Source organism: Gobius niger (genome assembly GCF_951799975.1).
Source record: "Gobius niger genome assembly, chromosome: 11".
NCBI lineage: Eukaryota > Metazoa > Chordata > Actinopteri > Gobiiformes > Gobiidae > Gobius > Gobius niger.
This window is the reverse complement of record NC_136862.1, coordinates 6283259-6309242: the sequence shown is the minus strand read 5'-3', so window position 1 is coordinate 6309242 and position 25984 is coordinate 6283259. Positions and strand designations below refer to the sequence as shown.

The 25984-nt window shown below is 41.4% G+C and overlaps 1 protein-coding gene across 1 annotated transcript; it reads right to left on the bottom strand.

Annotated features, from left to right (window-relative positions):
- Window positions 1–10349: 10349 nt before the first annotated feature.
- tmem218 (transmembrane protein 218) lies at window positions 10350–25770 on the bottom strand. The gene is made up of 3 exons (XM_079565707.1): window positions 25400–25770; window positions 23049–23151; window positions 10350–10569 (listed from the first exon to the last, which is right to left on the bottom strand). The coding sequence occupies exons 1-3, from the start codon at window positions 25507–25509 to the stop codon at window positions 10435–10437; spliced, it is 348 nt and encodes a 115-aa protein (XP_079421833.1). The 5' UTR covers window positions 25510–25770; the 3' UTR covers window positions 10350–10434.
- Between the last annotated feature and the right edge of the window lie 214 nt (window positions 25771–25984).

The following is a 25984-nucleotide window of genomic DNA, read 5'->3' as shown; positions in this document are numbered from 1 at the left end:
TACGTGAACGTGCCAAGGCAACACTTCAGGCATGTTTTTAATGAGGGAATGACATAATAACATGATGCAAAGATTGAAAAAGTCGATTTTGCATTGATTTTTGCATTGGGCCTGATAAATAAGTATGTTCAGTAACTCTCTGGTCAGTTTCAGAAATATTGATTGTGGTATTTAGAGTTTTTTGTAGTTTCTCGAACATCAGCGGACCTGGAAGTAGAGTTGTCACGTCACCACTTAACAAACGTATCGGATTTATTGACTGGTTTGGGCCCGATTCTCCAAAAGACAGCCGTGAATCAGTGCTGCGATAAACCTATAAGCCGGAGCCGCTGCAGATTGAGGACCGCAGATTCACGCCTGTAATGCTATAGATCTCAACACTCCCACCCACTCCTGGTCATGTGTCTGGATCCGATGCTAAATATATTCTACTACGTGTAACTTTCAATTAAAGTGAAAGTTAAATTTCTTTTATTGTCTCATTCCAAACCTCCATGGGGCAAAAACACCTTTACTTGTACTGGAGGAGAGCTGCTTTACATCACTTACTTCCACACCTACATTGATGCATACTGTGTTAGAAATGAAGCCTATTTTAGCAAATAAATAGAGACACAGAGCGAGACAAAGTGGTCTGGATTCTGCTCAGATCAATAGTAGCAACAGGGTGTTTTCACACCTTGTTAAGACTGACAAAAGCTGTGACAGCATTCAATAAAGTCTTCATTTTGAAGTAGAATATGTTGCTATTGTGCACAACCGAGCAGTGGCATACCTCGCTCGAGTAAGCAAATATAAAGGAGGCATTCATGTTTCTGTTAGTCACACCTGAGCTTCAACTCAGACTAATAAGGGAAAAATCCTTTTCACTGTGATCATTTTACTAAACACATTTTAGCATCTCAGCTCTCCATTTATAGGAATCTTAATCATTTTGTCCTCAATTAAACACCGGTGTTATATGGCACTAGTTTGGTTTTAGGTGGGGCCTTCCTGTGTAGAGAATGCACAGGATTCTTACAGGTGGTCTAGTTTTCCCCATACAAACATGCACAATAGGGCCCACCGTGGATTCAGAACTCCTCTGAGAAAGATATTCTGAATTTTCCTGGTTAAATAAAAGGTGAAATAAGAGTATGTGTGCATATGCGCGTACCCTGATGACTCGGTAGATTCAAAATGTGTTGGCGTCTGAAATAATACATTTTTAAAAGGAATACAGAGCCTCAATCCTGTCTTATTCAAGTACATTCTGGCCCTCAGATCTAGATGAGCACCTGCTCCTACTGCCTACAGTGGTGATTTTCTTTTTTATCTATAAATAATAAAGTGGCCATAATTCTAAACAACAACCTCATGTAGGGGGTGTTACAGTTCTCCTTAGAGTAAGTAAGTACTGTATTTGTCATTGTACAACCGTACAACGAAATTGTGTTCAGGTGTCGCTGCGACTGAGCCACCTGACCCACATGTGTTTGGAGGTTGGGGAAACTGTACCAACCGGAGGAAACTTGGCTGGCTGCCTTCGGTCTCAGAGCGTGGTGTCCTGCACTGGCCAGCTCCACCTCCTCCATCCTCTTCTTCCTGCGCAGCTCCCTCTGCCCCACAACAGTCTTGCACCAACGTCTGGGAAGATTTTAGCAGATAATCTGTTTTATTCTCCAGTGAACGTCCATTAGCCAGAACTATAGTAGGGATTGAAAATATGTGTGGCATAGCTGATACCTCCTCATTTGTCCCTTTTTTGTTTCCTCATCTATCTATCTATCTATCTATCTATCTATCTATCTATCTATCTATCTATCTATCTATCTATCTATCTATCTATCTATCTATCTATCTATCTATCTATCTATCTATCTATCTATCTATCTATCTATCTATCTATCTATCTATCTATCTTGTAATCAAATAAAATCATAAAAGACATAATTTTTCTGTGGCTTTAGATTTTGTATTTTGTAGCACCCAAATCTATGCCTGACCCTCTCTTCACAACTACATTTTAAACTTTAATATAAGAAAGAAAGTAATTACTCTCTTTTGGTTGCTGCTACTTCTACCAGAGACTTGTATTATGTATAACGACAGGATTGGATACTTCATTTTCCCTGTCATGGTAATCATCTTAATACCAACCATGACCCCTAGAAAACTTGTGTCCACTCTGACCACCCATGTTCAGCCCAATCATTCCTCCAGCCCAGTCGCTGCAGGCCCCCCGCCGGGCAGATCCACAGCCCACAATGGGGTGTCATGTCCAGGCAGCGAAAGGCCGGCGGTGGCACGGTGACCTCCAGCCTTCACCCCCTCACACCGACCACAGCGGCTCAGGGGCTAAATTTGTCCTTCATTTAAAAAGGCTAAGACTGCGCCAGGATTTTGTGGCGGTGAGGATTCTGCTTGCCCCATTTGCAGGAGATGCCCCCCCCCTGATCCGGAGACAAAGGCACATAATGATGCGCAACCAGGAAGTGCAGAGAAAAAAGGAAACTCTTGGCTGTGCGTCGACATACTTGGTTACTCCGGAAACGAGGCATGCTTTATTATCACGTCTTATCTCCAGGGAGAAAACATCGAGTTGTTTGTAGCAGAATGCCGGGCAATGTTATGAAAGGCTTGTTTTCACTGGAGAAATGAGGATGTAAGGATGTTCATGCCATACAATGAATGATCTACTCCCTTATTGTAGTTATTGGCTAGTTATTTGGTAAATGTTGCCACACTCTTGGTTTAAAGATGTAGCTAATCACAGCATATTGAGGCTACACATTAGTACTTTTGGGGAAAAACCAAGAAGTAACACAATAGAGTCCTCATAGAGATGGCTTATACAGCTACCATTTACGCATCTTGACTGTGAAACTGTGAAATTTGATGAGATTAAGTGCACAGAAAGTGGATATGATGAGGAATAATAATACAGCGAGAGCTTGTTGTCATCTCAAAAGGGATTACTATAAGCCATATATGGCTGGACGATATGGCAAAGTAATAATCAAGACTTTTTTCTCTCACATTGATCGAGCTCTAATTCGTTTAAATTTTTTCATAACAAAAACAAATTCACGTATCTGATTCATGGACTTTAGACATATCTTTTTTTTCCAAATCTTAAGTCTAACAATAACAACTGTAATCCTCTAGTTTCATCAACAAATCCTCTAGTTTCATCAACACAAAAATCTCCCATTGACGGTTATTGAGATTGACCAAATTAGGGATTGCGAATTGATTAAATTTCAATGAATTGCCCCGCCCTAATAAGTCATATGAAAAAAGTAGCATCTATGACATTTTGGCTAATTATTGCAGTGAAATTGCAGCCATTTTGAATTTCCTCTGGATTTCCACAGTCAATTGATTGAGAAGGATGAGGAATACTATGGTTTTGACAGTTTTGTGTCACCTCAGAAGGAAAAGAGTAGAGATTGGAATTAAATGAAAATCTTAATTCAAGCACATTACTGTGACTGGAGTGGACAGGAGGGGTTCATGTAAAGTAATGGCAGCATGTGTTCAGATTAGACTTGAACTAGGGCCACCAACTGTTCTCCACTTCCATAAAATGTGACTGCATGATGAATTCAGGTGTTTAAAACTATGTTCATAAGAGGTTATTATTCTGACGGATATTTTTGTCCATCAAAAATGTTAAATCCATATATTTTCCCCCAATAACTGAAATAAAACATTGGTTAGTTTTGCTGGGACATCACCGGCTTGTCTCCAGGAAGATGTCAATTGTCTTTTGTGTCAACCACTGCCCGTAGCTGAACACTATATTTAAGAGGGATAGATAAAATATCGTTTTGCAATATATCATAATACGTCTCTGTTCCGATATATGGATCGTATCAGAGGCCACGTATTGCAATGCTTTTGATTCTCAACGCAGTTCTCGAGAAAAAAAAAGTTTAGGAATCAAAGTTGATTTCAGCGTCACTTACCTCCAGCCAGTGATCGCGTCTGCCAGAGTCACACCTTCGTTGCAGCCAATCATGGCCCTTGGTCCCACATTTAAGCCTCCAGCGTTCATGGCTCGTCCGCTTCCCTGCTGTGCTGAGACCCACCTCCACCCCATCATCGCCTCTTCTGTCCATGGCTTCACCCTGCTACATTCTTCATTCTCCCATACCACCACCAGTGTCCATGCTCAAGGGGAAGACATCCATAATGCAAACCTACCCATCCATACTAACTTTAATCCATATATCAATGTCTAGGTCCATCCATCCATCCATCCATCCATCCATCCATCCATCCATCCATCCATCCATCCATCCTCCTGCAGGTGGTGGGTCCACAGAAGGACGGCCTCACAATTAAACATGCTTGTTTGTCTCTCATAAGGGGCTTCTGAACCGCTCTTCGTCTGACCCGTCACCTAGGACCTTCTTTGCCATGGGAGACCCTACCAGGGGCACGAAGCCCCCGACAACAGAGCTCTCAGGATCATTTGGGTGCTCACACTCTACCACCACGTTAAGGTGGTGGTTCCAGGAGGGGACTGCCGGGGTCAGATCGTCAAAAAAATATGTCAATTAATCTTTCTAATGCCTGTTTGAGTCTATCCAGGTTGAAATGCCTGTTTTGGTGCTAATTGGTTCAAACAAAAGACAATACTTTTAAAAATGTGTCCGCCATTTACAATGTCTGACCTATTTATATTCAAATGATCTTTGGAAACTCAACTTTTGCTTTCTTATTCAATTCCTTCAAGTGCTGCAGTTCATTATAATCACAATAAGTTATCCATCTTCTTCCACTTAACTGTAACCTTTATATGTTTCTTAATTGCCAACTAAATTAATTTTTTTCCACAGCATTTTATCTTGAAAACAACACCTCTTTCCAGAGTCGACACCAAAGTCCGATCGCACTTGGTCATATTGTTCCTGAGGTAGCCTATGCTCCACTTCACTGCGCGCTCTTCAAATTTTTATTTACCAAACCTTGTGAAAGCACCGCAAACATTGGCGCTGGTTGATTTAGCACGAACTGAACCAGCATTTCTTTGGGGGGGGGGGGATAAGTGCCAGCGACTTTGCCCTGAAATCTCCCTGAATGCAAACGGGGTTGTAAGAGCTGGGTGGGACCGCTCTACCCCTCATCCCCAAACAGGACGCTTGGACCGCGGAGGATGTGAACGGCAGGCCACCAGTTCTGCTTGAGCGCATTTCAATGGACCAAGTAGCCGCGAGTAGCACTCCCCAACTCTCTTCTTTCACGGCGGGGGGGTGGGCGTTTCGTCAAAAAAAAATAGGAGTATTTGGAATCACACCTCTTTGCCCTTGCATCGCCTTCTTCTTTTCGACGCACATCCCGCCCCCCTGTGAGGCTTTTTTTTTTTTTTTATAGGTCCAGCTGGCCGCGGCACAAAGACTCGAGTCTCCCAGCTCCAAATGATCGCCGGGACCCCCCCACGCTTTGTTCTGCTGATTTTCCCACTCCCCAGAGACAGGGTTCAGTAGCAAAAATGAAAATGAGGATGGGATGGAGCGCGCGGGGAGAGATGAAGATAAAGGAAAAATGTGGAGAGAGGGTGAAAACGTTGGATCTTGGACTTTTAAGGGAGACTGCTAAGAGTGAAGAGAATGGCAAACGTAGTGACCTTCAAATGTCCTGGGAGTCTGTGCGTTTGGAAACATGAATGAAAGAGAGAGAGAGGAAAAAAAAGGGGGTTGTAGAAGTTGGAAAATTCTCATGGCGGAACTACAGAGGAACTAAGTTAGTAAAAGTTTCTGCCAAACTTCAAATTTCAGAAGTAAGAACTCACAAGGAAAATGTTTGTGTCCATATGTCTGTTTTCTATCATTTCTTGAGCAATTCCAGTGAGCGGTGCCTCTGCCAAAAGTTACAAACATGTTTTACCAATATTTGTGCAGCAAGAAAATAGAGAGAAGTTACACCTTTTGGAGGAGATTCTTTCAATTGATGTTTCTAAGTTTAAAGATTTCAGAATTGAACTATTTGCTTGCTGTCACAGAAGGGGGCTTATTTACCACTCATAAGTGTAAATCGTGCCCATATGGATATGATCTCACAGCAGGTTGTTCAGTAGAAGTGAAAAAACGGCAGTTGTAGCTAGCGCTAGCTAACCGTTAGCATTAGCCCGATGTCGACATGAAGCATTTTATGTGTGCTCCTGTAATGTGGTGTAGCTGTGGCCTTGTCCATACGAAGTCAAGCTGAGGACCAAATATATTTGATCATTCCAGTGTATTGTCCATATGAGCCCGGCATTTTGAGGGTCTGTAAACGAACATTTTCCAAACTAGGTGCCAGAGTGGAAAGATCTCAAAAAGCTGTTTACGCGACGCCGTTGTTACGTCGTCTCCGCAACTTTTACTAAAACGATGACATCACAGCTCCAGAGTGGTGTCTGTGATCCATAATCTACTGACCTTATGATGAGTTTTCCTCATGGATCTATGATGGTTTGACTCCGCTGCTCTTTGCTCCACTGCCGTCCACAAAGCCACAGGTGACAAGTAGAAAAACACCAGTCAGTCTGTGTTTTTGGACTGACAGTAAAAGTGCGGTCAATGACAGCTTTTTCTGCTTTAGTCCCGCTACGTCTGAAGAATAAACTCGCCTCGTCATCTCTTCTGTAGATCCTAAATCCTTGAATCAGTTTCATTTTCACTGTTCCACAAATGATTACTGCACATGCCCCCCTACATCTACATCTATTATCTGTGTTAGCGTCACAGCGCCTCACACAGGCCTGGAAGAGGAATTGCGCCGTTTTCACAGACCTGAGTCGACCCATGTGGACGCACACATTTACTGAGCTGGCTTCATGCCTACAAACAAAGTTTATGAAAACATAAGTGTTTTCGTGCACTTCTATTGTGGTAAGTATGGCAACGTCAAAAATGCTGAATTTTTGTCCTGGTTTATGGTATAATATCTCTGTAACGGACCTATCCACATGAAACAAACACTGTCACAAGGTTCAAAGTATTCTCTCTCAGCACATATGACTGTCTCACAATGGTCCAAAAGTTGAGGCAAGGACTCTCAGCCGTAAGATGAATGTGGCAGGTTTGGGAATCTAATCACTTCCAAATAACGATCAGGGAAAACTGTTCTGTTTGGAGATTTCATCCCAAAACGGTGTCTCTCCCAATAAGCTGTATCAGCCTCTGCTCCAACTCAAATTATGACATCACGACCTGGAACAGGGATAGGCAAGTTTGCTTCATCGTCAAAAGACCAAGGGCCGGACCCTCCAATTGTAGGTAAAAAAAAAGCATCACTTTCAACAAATGCCAGTGTTGTAGATCATACTTGGCCTACATGGGTGTTCTGCTAAGACATTTTAAAGGAATCCCATTTCTAGAGTACTTTAACATGCATCTGATGTCTGATTTGTGTAATAATATTCCTCAAAATCATCCTGAGGGCCAGAAGTTTTATGCAGGAGGGCCGGACCAGACGTTTGCCTACCCGTGCATGGGGTTAGAATTTGAGCTACTTTTACACCAGTCCCGGGCTTGTACTTAAAGGTGCATTATGCAACCTTTTATGCAGAAAAGGATTTTTTTTTCTGGATGGAATATATGCGTAACCATGGAGATGGCTCCATCAGCAGTGAAAACCTAGAAACTTTAAAAGCAATTGATCCTGGAGCATCCCAGAGGCCACCGGGATGGAAAGTAAATGCGCCATGCTAACCACTCATACCGCCGCTGGGTCACTGAAATGTCAAATACGCACTAAGATCATTCTCAAAAGTTGCTTAATGTATCTTTTAAAAGGTTTCCAACAAAAAAGCCCCAAAGTTTCACAGTTTTGCTAAAGCCTCAAAAATCATGTCCGTGGTTTAAATGGTGAACCAGTGTTCCTGAATTGGAGAAATGTCACAATAAAATTCTGACCAAGACAAAACAATCCCCGACAATTCTCCTTTTTCACTAGTAAAAGTCCACCACCTGCCCCCGTCCTTTTCACTCGGATCCTGTTTTGCGGTAATCACTCGGTCAATTACGGTCAACAAGTCTGACTAACCCCCCCCCCCCCCCTCCGCCCGCCACCAGGTTTTCGGCCTCCTCAGACACGCCCTCCCCGCTACATATCCCCCTATTGCCCCCAACTTGTGTATAATCATGCGGTGGATTGTTGTGGGAGCGCGGTATGGAGATTTGGGCCGGAACTAATAGGATTGGTTTTGATTCATTAGATACTCTTTCATCGTCCTGGTTGGAATTCCACTCCACGTCTCGTCGGGCTTCACACTTCCAAAACAGAGGTGGGACCGTGGCTGGATACGCCGGGGGTGGTGGTGGTGGTAATGGGTGTTTATAATTGCGAGTATACGATCATCGCGCTCCACGGAGTCATCTGTGCTGTTAAAGCGTATATGGAAAAACATTAAAGGCGCTACATTAAAACAAGACTGCAGTTGAAGATCAAAATGAGGCATATAGATGGTGTTTTATAACCAAAGAACAAGAGGCTGAGGGATCTATAATTGCTGCATTTTTAGCGGGTTCTTTACAGGTTATTGAAGTAATGTTTTTGTTGTTTCTCTCTGCATTGCTTAACTGATCTTGTTTTTTCATATTATGCAAGGATTAAAGCCTAGAAAACTTCTTCTTGTATAGATACAGATGGCATCAGCATCGCATCATAGTAGGCATTGCTAGCCTCGCCGAGAGGGAAGGGGGAATCATATATTGTTCACGCTTTTGAGAAGTTTTCTGTCGAACTGTGAAAAGATAAAGCACATCCAAATAAATGCAAGTAAAAATCAGGCCCAAGTGAATGTTTTGGGTCAACAGATTGTCCACTAGAAGCGAAAAACTGGCACTCGAAGTTAGCGGTTAGCATGTAGCATGAAGCTAATGTTCCATGCAGGGTTACCGTGGAATTGGGCGGCTTTTTAAGTCATTCCACATGAGAGAAAAGCTGCCTGCAGTTTTCTTTATAAAATAGGTTATTTTTGAATTATTTGTTGATCAAAATTTCAAATACAAGGCTCTCAAAGCTGCTTTTTTAGCGAGAGACGGAGAAAGGAGCACAGTGACAATGTAAACAAGAAAAACATTGGAAATTCCATCTGGGCCCCATGTTTTGCCCGTTTTTTCAGATATTTTTGGGCGAGTTTGACTGCTGAAATTGTCCACTAGAAGCGAAAAATCGGCACTCGAAGTTAGCGGTTAGCATGTAGCATGAAGCTAATGTTCCCTGCAGGGTCATTGTGGAATTGGGCGGCTTTCTAAGTCATTCCACATGAGAGAAAAGCTGTCCGCAGTTTTTGCCATGGTGTTGTCTTTGCAAAATAGGCTTATTGGCATATTTGTTGATTAGAAATCTCAAATACACAAGGCTCTCAGAGTTGCTTTTTTAGCAAGGAATGGAGAAAGGAGTGCAGTGACAATGTAAACAAGAAAAACATTGGAAATTCCATCTGGGCCCCATGTTTTGGCTGGTTTTTCAGATATTTTTGACGGCTAGAAGTTTGACTGCAAGAAGCGAATAACCGGCATCCGAAGTTAGCGGCTAGCATGTAACATGAAGCTAACGTTTCCTGCAGGGTTACCGTGGAATTGGGCGGCTTCGTAGTCTTTTGTCTTTTGGGTGAAATTTTGACCAAGCTGTTTTCTTTGTAAAATAGGCTATTTATGACTTATTTGTTGATAAACTCTAATAAATCCAGATTATGTGGTGCAGAACAAATCTGTCTGTTGAGCTTAATGTTTCTGTGCACTGTCCCTTCAATAAAGACCAAACTAAACTAATCTAAACTTAATCAAACTGTCATTTAATACTTAGAATGCACTGAATTATGCCTAGGATACAATCATTTTGTGGTTTTGGATTGCTTTTATCTTTCTGTGAAGCACTTTGGTCTTCTTGGTGTCGCTGTAAAGTCCTATACAAATAAACTTTGATTGATGAAGAAAGGAGCGTTTGCAGCATTGGAGGAGCAAACAGTACAAACATTGGAAATTCCAGCCGGCGTTTTTTTCAGATGATCCTGAGCGTGTTTGGATGCTGCGACCTGGCAACCCTTAATCCCTGTTAGATGTACACATTTGGGCCGTTGAACCGATTTCTCCTGCTCCTTGTATATTTCACTTTATAAGTTGTTATTTTTCTGTTTTGTTTTCCCCCTCTGACGTTACCAGCTGTCTGTATCTGTCTCCAAATTAAGCTTTTGGAAGTAGATAAAATGTTTTTATTAGAGGCGTGAAAAAAAGAAAAAAGAAAGAACAATTCTAGCTTTTACAGCATTTTATCATTTTCAACCATTTGTACAAAATATGATACTATAAAATCCCCAGTAGAGTCACCTCATCTATAAATAAACACATATAACAATCATACTACAGAGGCCACTCCTTCAAGTTGTTTAAAAAGTATCTGGCGGTCCGTGTTTCCGCACGGTCCAGCTCCTGTCGCCGCTTCCGGACCCTGGCGCCTCTAGTGAGTCTTGAGCTCCTTGGCGTAGACGGGCTCCAGCAGGTGGAACGGGACGAGCATGAAGATCCCGAACATAAAGACGGCAGCGGTCACGGCCAGCAGCACGTAGCGCCCGATGAACAAAGTGTCCACTATCTGCAGAGAGAGACAGAGGAAAAGGAGCCAAGTGGTTCACTAGTCCACACATGACGAATGCATTCTCCTGCCTCGGGTGCATGGGAAAATCAGCTTGGTTTGAGTCCAATTAAAGACTAGATTTAAATTCAAACCAACTAAGGCAAGGCATTTGTAGAGCACAATTCATACACAAGAAAGCAGATCAAATCGATCCATAAAACATCAACATAAACATTAATTTATTGCAGTAAAAAGCAAGAGTGTAGATAAAATACTTTGTTGTCATATTCAGAGGTAAAAAGAACTGGATTTGAACATTGTCAGAGTTGAGGCCTGTCTCACATCCTCATGAAGACTGTTCTAGATCTTAGCTCCATGAAACTGAAACACAGCCTCACCGTGTTTATTATTGACTCTGGGAACCACCAGGAGGCCCCTCCCTGAAGTTCTCAGGGCCCGAGATGGTTCATACGACTCTAACATGTCCGAGATGTACTTTGGTGCTAAACCCTGAAGAGACTTGCAACAAGCAGAGCTGTTTTAAAGTCTATTCTCTGAGCGTCAGGAAGTCCAGTGCAGAGACCAGAGCACTGGACTAATATGGTCATATTTCCTGGTTCTTGTCAGGACTCGAGCAGCAGCGTTCTGGATGTGCTGTATGTAAATAAAGACGCAGAGTCTTTATGTGTAGGTGCTTTAGGCTTGTCTGTTGAAACCAGCCTCAGAATCACTTGAGAAATATCTCTAAAGTGGGGAAAATGATCATCCACGCTTTCACCTCGTCTTGTATTGATTATTGTAATTATTCTAAACAGATTGTGCAAAATGCTGCTGCTGCTGCTAGACTTTTGACAGGTTAACCCAGAACAGCCCGCATTATGCCCATCCTTTCTCCATTGGCTTCCTATCCCGATTTCCCCTCAATAGTGCCTATACTCCTCCTGGTGCACCCTTCTGTCTTCAGGCCAGGATCTCCTGAAGATCCCACAAAACTCAGTTGCGTTACCTCAGACTCTGGAATGGTCTGGCCCAGTCCCTCCGTGAGTTTGACTCTGTGGACTCTGTAAAAACTCTTTTAGAGACTCTTTTAAATTCACCTGCTGCTCTTTACAGCACTTAAGTTATTTTCTCCATGAAAACCACTTAACTTTCCTTACCTACTTTCTTATATATAGAATTCATTGACAAACTTACAGTGTGAATGAGTTTTGACCGCTTTTAAAAAGCTTCCTTTGCCACTGTTTCAACCCTTTAAAGTCGACTTAAAGGAATAGACCACCGTTTTTCAAAGACCTGTCTGGTCTTTGTGCTCGTGGAAGAGCGTGGTAGCTTCTAACTTCACCCCGTTTGGAGCTACAGGAATACATTGGGAGAGGCCAAATGCTAACAACACCTTTGGTCTTTTTACGTGACTGAGGGCACGCACAAAGACCAGACATCAACTCGTCTAAGCTCAGGTAAGAACATATCTCAGTGTGGAAAAACGGTGGCCTGTTCCTTTAAAGCGTGAAAGTCTTTGCTTCATGTTTGAGTTGTAGACAATGCTATTCACTAACTCAGTGTACTTGCAATTGTATAATCATTTACAGCCTTTCTATAACATAATTGCTCATATAATATAATCCCTCATGGTCTCCAGTTATAGCTGAGACTGGTCTGTGTAAATGTGTGACTGGTGAAGTGAGCCGGTGTTCTTGAAATCAACCACAAGATGGCAGCAGAGTCCTTTTCAACACGGCTGCAGCGAAGACTTCCACAGTCAATCTATTTAATTCTGTGAGTCTATCACACCGCCTCACTTCCTCTAAAGAGAAACTTGTCACTTTCACAACAGCATTTTTAAAAGGCCGTTGAGTGATCATTATCGTTTTCATCTGTTTACTTTACTTTGTGTTCATTTTGAGTTGCATTTTTAATCTATATACCACATATTAACAGAATAGGTTCAATTTGTCACCAGATATTACAAGCAGAATCCAATTCCTACATGTTTATGATCGATTTCACATAATGATTCATTGAGTTGTGATTTATCTGAGGTTTTATACGTAAAACCTCATGGACAAGGTGTTTTGTTCATTTGGTTAAAGGACATTATTGTACTGAGTAAATATCTACTTATTCATTATCAATTTATGTATGAAAAAGAGGGAAACATTTCATAATAACGACCATTAAAACAAATGTAAACATGTCATATTGTTGCCTTGGGCCAGTTTCCATCTGCAGAGTGTGGACCCCAGGCAGGTTCATGTTACAAAAACAGAAAAATAAACACACAGACAACACACAAGGAGACCATAATTCAGACTTTGAGATATCAATTGAGGCTCATATTGTTTTCCCAACTATGCATCACCGGCATATTCTTAACTGCCATATGCTCCTGTTGGAAAGAGCTTTGAAAATCCCTTTTGAAGTGACACAAAACTGTCTCTGGATTATTATTCCTCGTCATGTCCATTACCTGCGTCTTTATCTTCATCTCAAGCAATTTTACTGAGAGACTGTAAGTTACTTAGTTTGAAGGGATGATGCCTGTGGTACGTATTAGTTTAACATCAGTAAAGTGTCAATTTAAAGGAAAAAAGTTTAGAAGTTGCATGTTGCGCACAATATAAAACCGTAGAAATTAAAAGGAGAAGCAGCTTTCAATCCTATGCAGACAGACAAGCAGAAATAGTATGGAAAAAAGATGGAAAAAATTTGAAGCTGCATGTTTCAAGGAATATGGAACTGTAGATGTAAAAAGAAGAAACAGTGTTCAATCCTAACATATGTTGACAGTTAGCAATAAAGCTCTGACAGTTAGCAATAAAGCTCTCCAATAAAGCTGTTGGCATTTCACCATCAAACTTCCCCAAATATGAACAATCCAGATGTTTTCAGCTGTTGTCAAGTATCAACCAAAGCCTAGTTACAAATCATTAACCTATGTACAGACCGAGTGAGATTTTACTTTAGATAGAAATTAGTATAACAGTGTCCTCTGAGCTCAATGCTAACTCATATTCCGTAGTCATGGGCGAGTAAAGCCTTGTGACACTTAAAGGCTTTCTTCACAAAAAGTCTTGATAAGATTTGGAGCTTCAGAGCTGCTTCTTTCTGTTTTGTGACGTCTTGTGGACAGACTTTATTATTGGGACTTCTCATAAACATGAATGGAGCACCAACAAAAGCAAACAAAAGGGTGCAATAGGCGTTTCGAACAGGCGTGGCGCTCTTGCCTCAGGTCCGGGTTCGATTCTCACCTGGACGGGGCCTTTCTGTGTAGAGTTTGCATGTTCTCCCTGTGTCTGCATTTCCTCCAGGTACTCCAGTTTCCCCAACACTAAAAACATGTACACTAGGTTCATCTCTGGGGCCAGGATTCCCCTGAAAAGGAGATTCTTGATCTAAGTCGAACTTACCTGGTTAAATAATGGTCAAATACAATTTAAAAAAGCACAAACAATCTGATATCTGATGCTTGAATGATCAGACCAATTATACGCCAATAAAAAAAGAGTTAAAAAAGTGTAATGTGGTTCTGTGGTCCTCCAGTAGGCCGGTCCCACTCAGTCACCTGCTGCGCTGCTGCTCCGAGGCAGGACCCTGAATGTATTATATTAAAAAGGCTGGACATCAATGCGCAATGTTTATTATTTCATCCATTGATCCATCCATTTTCTTCCACTTGTCCGTTGCCGGGTCGTGGGGGCAGCTGTTGGAGCTGCCCAAATCACATTGCACCACCCCCTTATGGTTCCTCCTGCAGGTGGTGGGTCCACAGGACGGCCTCACAATTCAAGCCGGGCCTGTTGGTCTCTCATAAGGAGCTTCTGAACCGCTCTTTGTCTGACCCGTCACCTAGGACCTGTTTACCCTGGGAGACCCTACTAGGGGCACGAAGCCCCCGACAACAGAGCTCCAAGGATCAGTCAGGTGCTCAAACCCCTCCACCACGTTAAGGTGGCGGTTCCAAGAGGGGTTTATTTTTTCAGTAATTTAGCCACTATTTGCTGTAGATCACGCTCCTTATGTTTCCCACAGCCAGGCGCAGAATATGAATATTACACCACATGAACGCAGTTAAACGAGAAACAGGAAATGCAGCTCATTTACATATCGCTTATGGTTTACGTCGCCAAAGTAAGGACCAGAAAACATCTGTGGTTTAGCTCCTTAGAACTCAAAGCTGTCAAGGCAACACACTGAAACACATGAAGCGGACATGTCATACCTCGCCATACTTTAATATAGGGCCTGGCTTCATCACTCGTTTCAATGGGGGTAAAACGCTCGATTCAAACAAGCCATGTGCTAACCTATGTACGCATTTGTGGGGGGTTGAACAGACCTTGGGACTAACTAGTTTCCTCTATGTACAGTATGATTGCACGATGACAGTTATAGAATGTTTACAGCATGAGACGCCCATTTCTTATAAGGAAGTGGCTTTATAAACATGACAAACAAGTCAAAACAGGGAAAAGTAGGAACAAAACTTCAGTCTTTCGAAAAACTACAAATCCAAGTGGAAAAATAACATAAACATAAGTCATCCTCATTTTGTGCGACTGTGATAAACCGCCCTCTCTCTTATTCCATGTACCAAAGCTGCAGTCAACACTCCGACCGGCCAGTCATTATTGATTCATAAAGGACAGACACCTCCATGTTCTGGGAATTACACACAGCGTCTCGTGTAACTTTGCGCCAGCGTTGCTCGAGACGCGTCATGTTTGTTTTTCTCCCCCTCAAACTTGTGCCGAGAAGAAACGCTGGATGCTGTGGAGCTTGTTATTTTCAGACGCTGCTGTTCTGCTCCTTATATCTAAATGCAGAGTCTGTGGGGACGCCAACCGCCCAGCGCAGACCGGCTCAAAGTCCATTAGCCCATCGGAAACAACGGGACGGCGCAGCGAGGCGGGCGGCAGAAAATAAAAGATGTTTACAAAGTCGCAATAATAACGAATAGTGGAGAGTGCGCTGCTGAAAGGGAGTTAGTTAGAAAACGGGTCCGCAACATGTTTCCGTCCTTAAACAAGTCGAAAATCCATCTACATATTGTTGTGCAAAACAAAAAACAAAGCAGTAATCGAGAGAAAACCTTTGAAGAACTATTTGCAGAGGGTTTGAGAGCTACAGTTTGGAGATCCCAGAGCTGCAAAAAGTCATCAAGAAATAAGATAATAATAAGATAAAGCACTTTCGCTTAAATTAAGGAAAAGAAATCTCTGTGATAAGGAAGCAGCTTCCTCATGGTCTCTGTTACTGGTTCTCAAACTAATAATGGCTTATTGCGCTTTTCAAGCCTGTGTTACCAAGTTTCTCAAAGTGCATTCATTCACTCCACACCATTGGTTGTGGTAAGTTACTATTGTAGCCACTTTGGGCAGACGTCTGCGCGGCTGCCAATCAGTGCCACTGACCCCTCCGGCCAACAAACAACCACTCACTCAGTCATTCATTCATTCTGGCCTACATGTTTTAGTGGTAGGGAAAACCAGAGTGCCTGGAGGAAACAAATGGGCGAGGAAAGCACTTCTCTTTGGTCCTCATGGTGGGAGCTGACATTGCTGTAATGCCACCCCCTGGTGGCCAGGAACGACTTCAGAAGAAGCTTAGTAAACAGGATTCCTATGTAGCTTTGGGCCTTGTTTGCACGGCTTAAAAGAAACAGGCCACTATTTTTTACATACTGAGATATGTTCTTGCCTGAGCTTAGACGAGTTGATACGTACTTGTCTGGTCTTTGGCCTCTCCCAATGTATTCCTATAGCTCCAAATGGTGAAGTTGGAAGCTACCACGGTCTTCCATGGGCACGCACAAAGACCAGACAGGTGCGTATAAAGTTGTCTAAGCTCAGGTAAGAACATATCTCAGTATGGAAGAACTGTGTGCCCTCAGTCACGCAGAAAGACCAAAGCTGTTGTTAGCATATGGCCTCTCCCAGCATATTCATGTAGCTCCAAATGGGGTGAAGTTAGAAGCTCTTTCACGGGTACAAAGACCAGACAGGTGTGTATAAAGTTGTCTAAGCTCAGGTAAGAACATATCTCAGTATGTTAAAACAGTGGCCTGTTCCTTTAAAATCCTGGCTCCAAAGAGTTCATCTTTTTCTAAAATTTGCTATGACCCATGTGACAACGTTGATGTCATGACATCAACCACGCAGGTTTTTGTACATCAGCAATAAAAAGTGGAAGCCAAAGTCTATGATTGAAAGTTAACTGGTTCAGAATATCCTGCTTTATTGATTATTCCTGGCATGTAGAGACATAACTAATTAACTAATTTAAAGCCACCGTGTTTTGTTAATCAGTATAAAACACGTAGCTCGACGGTACCATGATATTTGTGATTATCATACAGTTAAAATAATAATGAATTGAAACTAGATTGGATTTGCAATTTAAATGGACCCAACAAAATGAGCTGTTCTTTGAGGTAATACTCAGACTACTTGCACAAATAATCTGTAAAACTGTTAAGAAAGATGAATTTAGTGCATTTTTTGAGCAATATTTAAAAATTAAGCTTGATATGAAAAACATATGTACAGTGTAAACCATAAAACAAAACGACTGGATGTGAAACGATCCCAAAACCAACCAGAAAAGAGGACAATAGCTAATCTAAAGCGACGTCAACTTGCAGTGTGGCGTTATCTGATGCCGATAGTCCATATATTTGCAGCGGTTTTCAGTATTTTGACCAAATAATCGGAGCAAACATACTGGGAAAAGAGCCTTGAGCTAAAAAACAGTGGAAAGGACGACCGCGGACCACACCATTTGCCTGTGGTGGAATGCCAATGAGGCGGCGGAGAGGAGGGGCCCCCGCGCGCTCCTCTGACTCTCACCGATGAATTGAACACATCTCACTTTTTAATTTGCCAATTACACAGCGAGCAGGAAGCCAAAGTGAGCGCGATGTTTTATTAATGTGCCGTGGGTGGGTGAAATCAGGAAGAGAGGGGGGGGGAGGGGGAGGAGGCTGAAGTGAGGCTATACCCCTCCACACACACACACACCTCTCTCCCCATCCTGTCCTGTCTCCATCCCGGGACCCGCCTCATTAGCACAATCATTGTAGAGTTTTGGGGTAACAGTGAGAGGTTAGACGCTGATCGGGCCAAAAAACGAGGCCAAATGAAGTCAACAAAACTGAAAACTGTTTAAAAAATGTCCCATTTGCTTTGCCATAGAACATGATTCATTGATCGTGGATACTAGGACAAACACTACCTGGAAAGAAGCTGAAATTGGGCTTTAAAACATGGGAGCCTCAGCTTTCATGTTTTACGTTTTATAATTTGAAAACACGTTTCTGTAAGACTTTAATGGTAACAATGACTTGCAGGTGAAACAGCTGGTGAAAATCTTGACTGGGGCTCCTCCTGCTGGCGGCTATACATGCGTTTCCAGTGACATCACGCAGAGCTCCAGTGGCCATTTTGAATACCCAAGTAGAATTATGCAGTACTACAACATGTAACAATATCTCTACTCAGGATGAAAATGAAAGACAACTGATTGACAATGACATTTTTATGTACTCGTAATCATTGCTCACGTTTATGTGATATAACCAGCAAATGTGGCAAAGACGCATTTACTAAAGACCTGCTTCACTCCTCAGAATAAGTAACACATCAAAGAGGAAACAGAAAACCTCTGTGAGTCTCAGTCTGAGTCTGTTTAAGCTGCTCAAGACGTTAGCATGCTACCGGCTAGCAACTGTCAACTAAGTATCAATGCCTACAACACATGTGTGGCTCACATCTATGAACACTGAAATACTGCAGTAACAGCTCAGCTCTGACCTCTGTCACATGTTGTATCTAAGCCTGGATGTTTGGAGTTTGGTTCAGGGCTTTCTCTTGGAGAGGTCAGAGCTGAGCGGTTGAAGCTAAATGCTAACCGGTAGCATGCTAACATCTTAAATGTGCATCTCTGCGGCCGTGTATAAACTGTTATCTTCTTGAGCAATGATTACATCGAATGCAATTTCTCCATCTGTGAGATCAATAAAGTATCATCTTATCTTATCTTATCTTATCTTAAAAATGTTGCTATCGACCAATTGTCTTTCATTTATATCCTGAGTAGAGATATTGTTACATGTTGTAGTACTGAATAATAATTCTACTTCGGTATTCAAAATAGGAATACTGTGCGTGATAAACAGTTCTAACACAGAATGGCTGAAGATCGATTTTGGATAATGGGCTTTAAAAATGTGGAGGACAGTTTTTGGGTTTGAACAAAGACGCTAGTATAATCATGAAGTGCAGAACGAGGCTCTGACACCGTAGAAGAAGAAACAGCTAAATGTAACGAGGATGAGGATTAACTCAAAACTGTCTGACTGTTGTTAAACACTACTCCATGTCTGCCTTTGATGAAGGAACAACGTTAAAGTCGATTTCGCATGATGCTATGTCCACTTTAACACAGGGGGGACAGGTTAAAAACACAGGAATTCAACGTAGAACTCATGGTCTCAATTGAAACAGTGCTTTTCCACCTGCATTAGGCTCTGAAAGCACTTGTCATACACTCAGTTTAGACATAGTTCTGTCCAATTTAGATCTTTTTTTTTTTCAGAGCCTGATTCTCGAGGCCTTTTGGTACTTGGAAGGTCAAATATTTCATGAGGAGTGAAAAGTTTGAGAAACGCTGATAAAACACTTTAATTTCTGAGAACGCAAAAAGGATGGATTAGCTCATTCCACGGGAAGGAGAGAAAATTTTGTACAATGTAATGGGGTTTGTAACAATGTGTAATAACGTGTATGTAAGGGTTAGATACACGATGGAATAATTGTGTATTTGTACTTTGCAGGTACATAATGTAATAAGACATAAGACCCTATACTCTAGAAGTTCGATATATTGAGGCAGGAAAGTATCGCAGTAATAAACGATATTATTGACTCTGACGATACTAGACACTGTCAACTCTCAGGCTTAAAAATGACAGTAAACCTTTGTTCTAAAAGTGCATCATCATATCCTAAAATACCACACAGGCTGCAATAAACATGACATATAATGTAACTCAATTTGATTCAGTTAGAAATTAAAGTTTTATAAAGAAAAAATGATGGAAATCCTAACAAATGTACAGACGATAAATATCGAGCCCAAAAATATATCGCTTAGCTGTTATTTATTGAACGATAAGTTGATATAGTAATTATGGTGACAGCCCTAATTATGTATGTACGACATAGATACAAGTTATTACAGCAAAACAATGTATTAAGAGTTAAAGCGTTTTTGTTGTTTTATTGTTGCTTGTTTGTGGATTTTTTGCCACTTTTGTATCACAGTTTTGACGCTCATTTTCATCTCGTTTTTGTCACTGTTTTACTGCTTTTTTTCCAACAAGCTTTTAGATTTGGGTAAAGCCAAACAAGAGAACATATGGTCGGTTCAGGTGGGCTCGGTTAGGAAGACATAAGATTTTCATTTAGATCCATTTCATGTGGATCTAAATGCAATACAATATTCCTCGAGCAAAAGTAAAAAGTACCTGATAAAAGACCGTACTGTATATAACGATCAACACCGCACATTGTGAACGTAACTCTTCTGTCTAGACTTGGGACGCACTTTGGGATAAGAATATGGATAATAAGGCAATTAAACATCGCACCCTGGGCTCGAATCGTTCCCTGTGAGATCCTACAAGTAAAAAAAAGTCTGTAATCATTTAAACAATCATCGGATTACGGGATAATAAAACGCTCTTTATTTGCAAAGTCCTTCGCCGTAATCTTCTTAAAACCGGCGGACTCCGTTTCTGAGGCGGCCTTTGCTATATTTTTTTGTCTGGTGAGGAAATCTAAGACGTCAGATTTGCTGCTTGTCTGCTATCCGCCATTGCACAAAGGCGATGTAAAAACGCGCGTTGGCCAGGGCCGGGCTGTGTGTGTGTGTGTGTGTGTGTGTGTGCGCTGTTATTTCTATGGCGTGGCAGCTTGCTTGGCAGATCTGGCCGGCTTATTGGCACGACCCGGAGGCAACATGGGGGGAGTGTTTGTTCTGTGTTGCTGTTGGACTCCGATAAAGAAGAACAGGCCCCCACGACAAACGGACGGCAACAAAAAAACGCCTGCCCGCACAAATGCTGTTTACCGACGCAGCACACGGCGGACAGCGGCTTGTGTGGCTTCTAGGGTTACCATTGGAAGAGCTTCGTTTTTTTTTTTTTTTTTTTGGGTAAATGTACCCACACACCTACCTAACGCCATGCTAAATATAGAGCGGGTTCATTCACAACATTGACATGATGTTTTAACCTCATATAACCTTAACAGTGTTTATTATGAAACAAACAGATGTGGACAACAACTATTTATGTGAGAAAATGAGTGTAATACGAGCAGAAGCAAGTGAAATGTAATGCTTTTTAATGCAATTTTTAAAGCCCAAACACCTCTGAACCCCCACCTGAACCGAGCACATTTTCTCATGTTTGGCTTTCCCAAATCTAAAAGCTTTTTGAAAAGAGAAAGCATCAAAATAGCAATAAAAACGAGGACAATAACATAAAAAACTACTAAGAAGAAACAAAAGAGTGTCAAAACATGTCAGAAAAGCAACAATAACACAACAAAAATGTGTCAAAAGAGCAACAAAAACACAACAAAAAAGTTATGAAAAAAAAAAAAACCTACGAAAACACGACAAAAAGGATACACTTTATGTCAGGGATAGGCAAGTTTGCGTTGTGGACTTTAATCATTGCCAAAACACCAAGGGCCGAAGCTCACCATTTTATCCTAAAGTGAAGAACTTTTTTATGCAAATGCCAATGTTTTACATTAGGGGTTCTCAAGTGGCTTTGGGACCCAACATCATCCAAGGGTGACACGCTGCAACCCAAATAAAACTGTACATTGTCATATGTCGTCTATGAAAAAAAACAGCCCAATAACATTCATTTTAACTGATTCCATGCAGTTTCCAATGGATTTTTTTAAAATTTCCTATCGACTCGCGACCCAAAGAAAATGGTTCCGCAATCCACTTTCTGGTCCCGACAAGTTGAGAATCATGTTTTACATTATATTATATATATTATTATATATATATGAGTAGTACTCTGCTAGGATTTTTCTTTTTTTTTTAGATACCGACACTATTTCTTGCATATTTAGAATTTGATCTCATATTTGCATAAAAATATTTCTCAAAATCATCTTGGGGGGCCAGAGGTTCTGTGTGGAGGGCCGGATTTGGCCCCCGGGCCTGATGTTGCCTACCCCTGCTTTATGTGATAAAAAGCGGTGACAACGAGACAAAAGTGTTACGATCAGTTTTGTAGGTCTTAGCTTTCAAATGAGGCGTTACATTGGCCTTGAGGCTGTAAGCTCCAGTCGAGAAGATTCTAGATTTGGGTAAAGCTGAACGGCAGAATGTGCTCGGCTAACGTGGGGGGTAAGAGGGGGGTAATACAAGTGTTAATGGGATGATGGGGGGAATTTCATCTCCCCCTGGTGTCTCTGGCTAGAAAACCACAATTGCAACTTCACTGCCTCCGGGTCGGAGCAACCAATGCACATTAATAGAATCATGAAGAAGACGCTAACAGGCTAACGGGCAAAGCTAACTGCGGGCTAGCACCACCTTAACAGTGTTAACAGCCAAGTCTGAGTGAAAAAAATGATCTCCATTGTGTAATTGGATGAACAATACCCCTTCTCTCCCTTTTGTTTTCTGTCAGCGTAGCATTTACTCTGCGATATTTCATTGAGCCACTTCAACACAGAGTGAAGTAAGTACTTTTTTTTCTTTGCAGACAAAATTGTGTCAAAACAAGACCTAAAAGAAAAGTCTAAATGAGGACAAAGACGATTAAAGTTTAAAGTTATTGTGTATTTGTGCAGTAGGCTGTGAACATAGCAAAAAATAAATAATTGCCAGTCAGACAGAAGACTTTGTTGACTTTGAAGATTTTGCGACACAATGTGGCTTCTTTCGATATGGAGATTGCACCGCCTAATATTGAGAAAACGATACTCAAGCAATATCTTGAACGATCAAAATAAAACCGCAATCTTGTGAGTCATCTTGCAGTCATATTAATGTGTTTCTCGCGCTCACTCAAAGCAGTTACCATCGAGAAATCATTTGAACATCAGTAACTAACTTTATATATAAGCAACAGCACTTTTTATGAGCCTGCTCTTACTCATCAGTGCACGAAACGTTGACTTGACAGCGAGTACTCGTTATGTAAGCGTGACAAGGGCCATCAAAGTAAACTTGTCGGTTCTGTTCTTTTGAGATATGAATCGTCATCCTCACTCAGCAGGATCACTGTACTACAAACATTTGGTGATGATCAAAGCCAAATGTTCTTAATTCAAAGCAGAAAAAAAAAAAACAGGACTGCGCTGTTATTCAAGGAAGCACAAACTAGAACTGGGAAACATGCAGATCGAAAAACTCCACATACATTTCATTGAGAACAGTGAAAATGAACACATGCTTCTCACCTCGATGTCTTTAAAGGGAGCCGGGGTCTCAGGACTGCGAGGGAAAAACACCAGCACCAGGGTGACTGTGAGAGCCAGCAGAAACAGTGGAATGACTCCCAACCTGGCAACACAATTATAAACATTACAGTTTTGCAGTTGATATACTGATTTCCATTATAATAGTACCTCTAGTGCAATTTCAGATGTATGGACGTCTGAATGGAAGTACTGTTCATTAAAGAAACTAATAAGAGATCATCCACAGCGTTGGACCTGATACTTTTTGTTTTAACGGTTTGAGTGTGCAAACTGCCCCATACCCCACCAGATCTTATATCTCAATCCAGTTTGGAAATGAATAAACATAAGTGCACATGAAGAGCTGCTGAAAAGAATAAACTTTCTTTCTCGTAACTTATGTCAATCAAAGTGCTCGTGCAAATCTCCAGTAGATCAAGGACAAAATAGGACACAATTATTCTAAGCTTTCAAATGAGGAATGACACAATGTTCACAAATAGTGTCCTCTCGGGATGAGACGATACACTTTTGAGACGCTCTGTATCGCAATGCTCAGGGGCAGTAAGTAATTAAGATGAGTGATGTTTGCCTTAAAATGTGTAAAAAGAAAACAGTCATGAGTCCAGAGTTTATAAACCAAATGCCATTTGACATTAAAGTGTTAAAGGAACAGGCCACCATTTTTACACACTGAAATATGTTCTTACCTGAGCTTAGACGAGTTGATGCGTACCTGTCTTTCTAAGTCACGCAAAACGACCAAAGATGTTGTTAGCATTTGGTCTCTCAATGTATTCTATAGCTCTAAACGGGGTGAAGCTTGAAGCGACCAAGCTCTTCCACGGGCACGCACAAAGATCAGACAGGTACTGTATGTATCAGCTAGTCTAAGCTCAGGTAAGAACATATCACAGTATGGAAGAACTGCGTGCCCTCAGTGACGCAAAAAGACCAAAGATGTTGTCAGCATTTGGCCTCTCTCAATGTATTCCTATGGCTCCAAACGGGGTGAAGTTAGAAGCGACCAAGCTCACACAGACCAGACAGGTACGCATCAACTTGTATAAGCTCAGGTAAGAACATATCTCAGTATGGAAACAGTGGCCTATTCCTTTAAGATTGAAAAGTGCATTAACACAAAATGTAACAAAGTGCTGTGTAACTGCTACTGGAAAACAAAGGAGTGCATAATAAAAATGCCTCCAAACACAATGTGATACTTGATAAACTATTGATACTTTGTATGGCGATATGATACAATATTTGGTCTCAGCCTAGTGTCCTCATATTAAGCTTAAAGGTACACTGCGTAACATTTTGGACTATCCTGTTGGCGGCAAAACAAAACATGCTCCCAAAGACCAGCTCAACACAGAAAATGCTGTTATTGCACTTGGTGATCAAATAATGGATTTGGATGAGAAACTAACCTGTTTAAATCTCTAATTCCACTGCCTTTTGTCACATCTCCATGGAAACGAGCTGGAGACGTACCCACTCCCGGTAAAGTTTACAGTCATATCTTAGGAGGAGTGAGCCTCATAAATGTTCGTTTGTACATTCATGAGGTATTTCTCAATGATGAAAATCTGTCATAAAATAAATGCTTGTATTTCAATTTTATTTATTGGGTAAAATTCTACACGGTGTGACTTTAAAGGGACACTGCGTAACATGGACTATGGCGTTGACATCGATACAAAACATGTTCCTAATGACCAGCTCTACACAGAAAAGTCTATTCCTGCAGTGGGTAATGAAAGGATGGATTTGGATGAGGACATAACCTGTTCAAATCTTATATTCTGCTGACTTTAGGTGACATCGCCATGGAGACGAGCTGAAGACATACCCACTCCCAGTAAAGTTACAGTCATGTCTGAGCCGCTCACAGCAAAAACTAATGTTTGTTTGTAAATTTATGAGGTATTTTTCAATGATGAAAATATCTCTCATAAAATAAATGCTTGTATTTCTATTTTATTCATTGCGTAAAAATCTACACGGTGTGGCTTTAAGGTAATCCAAATTCTGATGTAGTGCCTTTTTGTAAAACACCTTAATAGCCTTTTTAGTCTTCTATTGACGCTAAACTGAAAGTAAAAAAGAAAACTGACAAAAACAGAGAAATGAAAACACTTTGTGCCAGTTTATGTGATGACACAAACATGTGTTACTGTTTATACATTCATTATTGCCCTGCACATAGGCATATACAGCACCATTTTACATTATTTTGGGGAAGCAACACGGAGTCGCACCAATTTCACAGACCATTTTTTAAAATACTGTGTAGATGTATTACTCTGAACCGTCTGAAGTGACACTTGTAGTTTGTGGACACGCACCTGGCAGTCCCGGACGCTCTCACCAGCATTATCCCCATCACCAGCGCTGCAATCCAGACCACAGCGATGACCACGACGCCTGTCCCCACATCCAACACGGTACCGGCCATCTTTATCACTACTTTGACGAAACGACTTAAAGAAGCTAAAAGGAGATACCCGTGTCATTGAAAAGTCTCTCCTTTCTGCTGTTTATTCAAGCCGACGGATACGCTGTGACGCCAGAACATCCCGCAGAAGAACAAAGTGCAAACACCGATGCTCGATTAACATGTTAGTTGAAATTTAGAGCCTTATCTGACGAGATTTTTTACATTTTTTAGGCTAGCTGTACAATTTCGAGGGATGTTGAGTTTCTCGCGTCTCCTGCTTCCTGGTTACAGCACGGCCGAACGCTATTGGTTGGCGCCACTTTGCAGCAGCCAATCAGAGCGCGCTTTACTGAAACATAGGAAATTCTCGCAGCATCCGTCTTTTTATCTTTGAAATAGTAATTTGTTCAACGTTATTTTAAAACAAGAGACTAAAATAATTTAAAAACAGCAATGCTTTTTGAACTAATGCACTTTGAATTGAAATATCTTC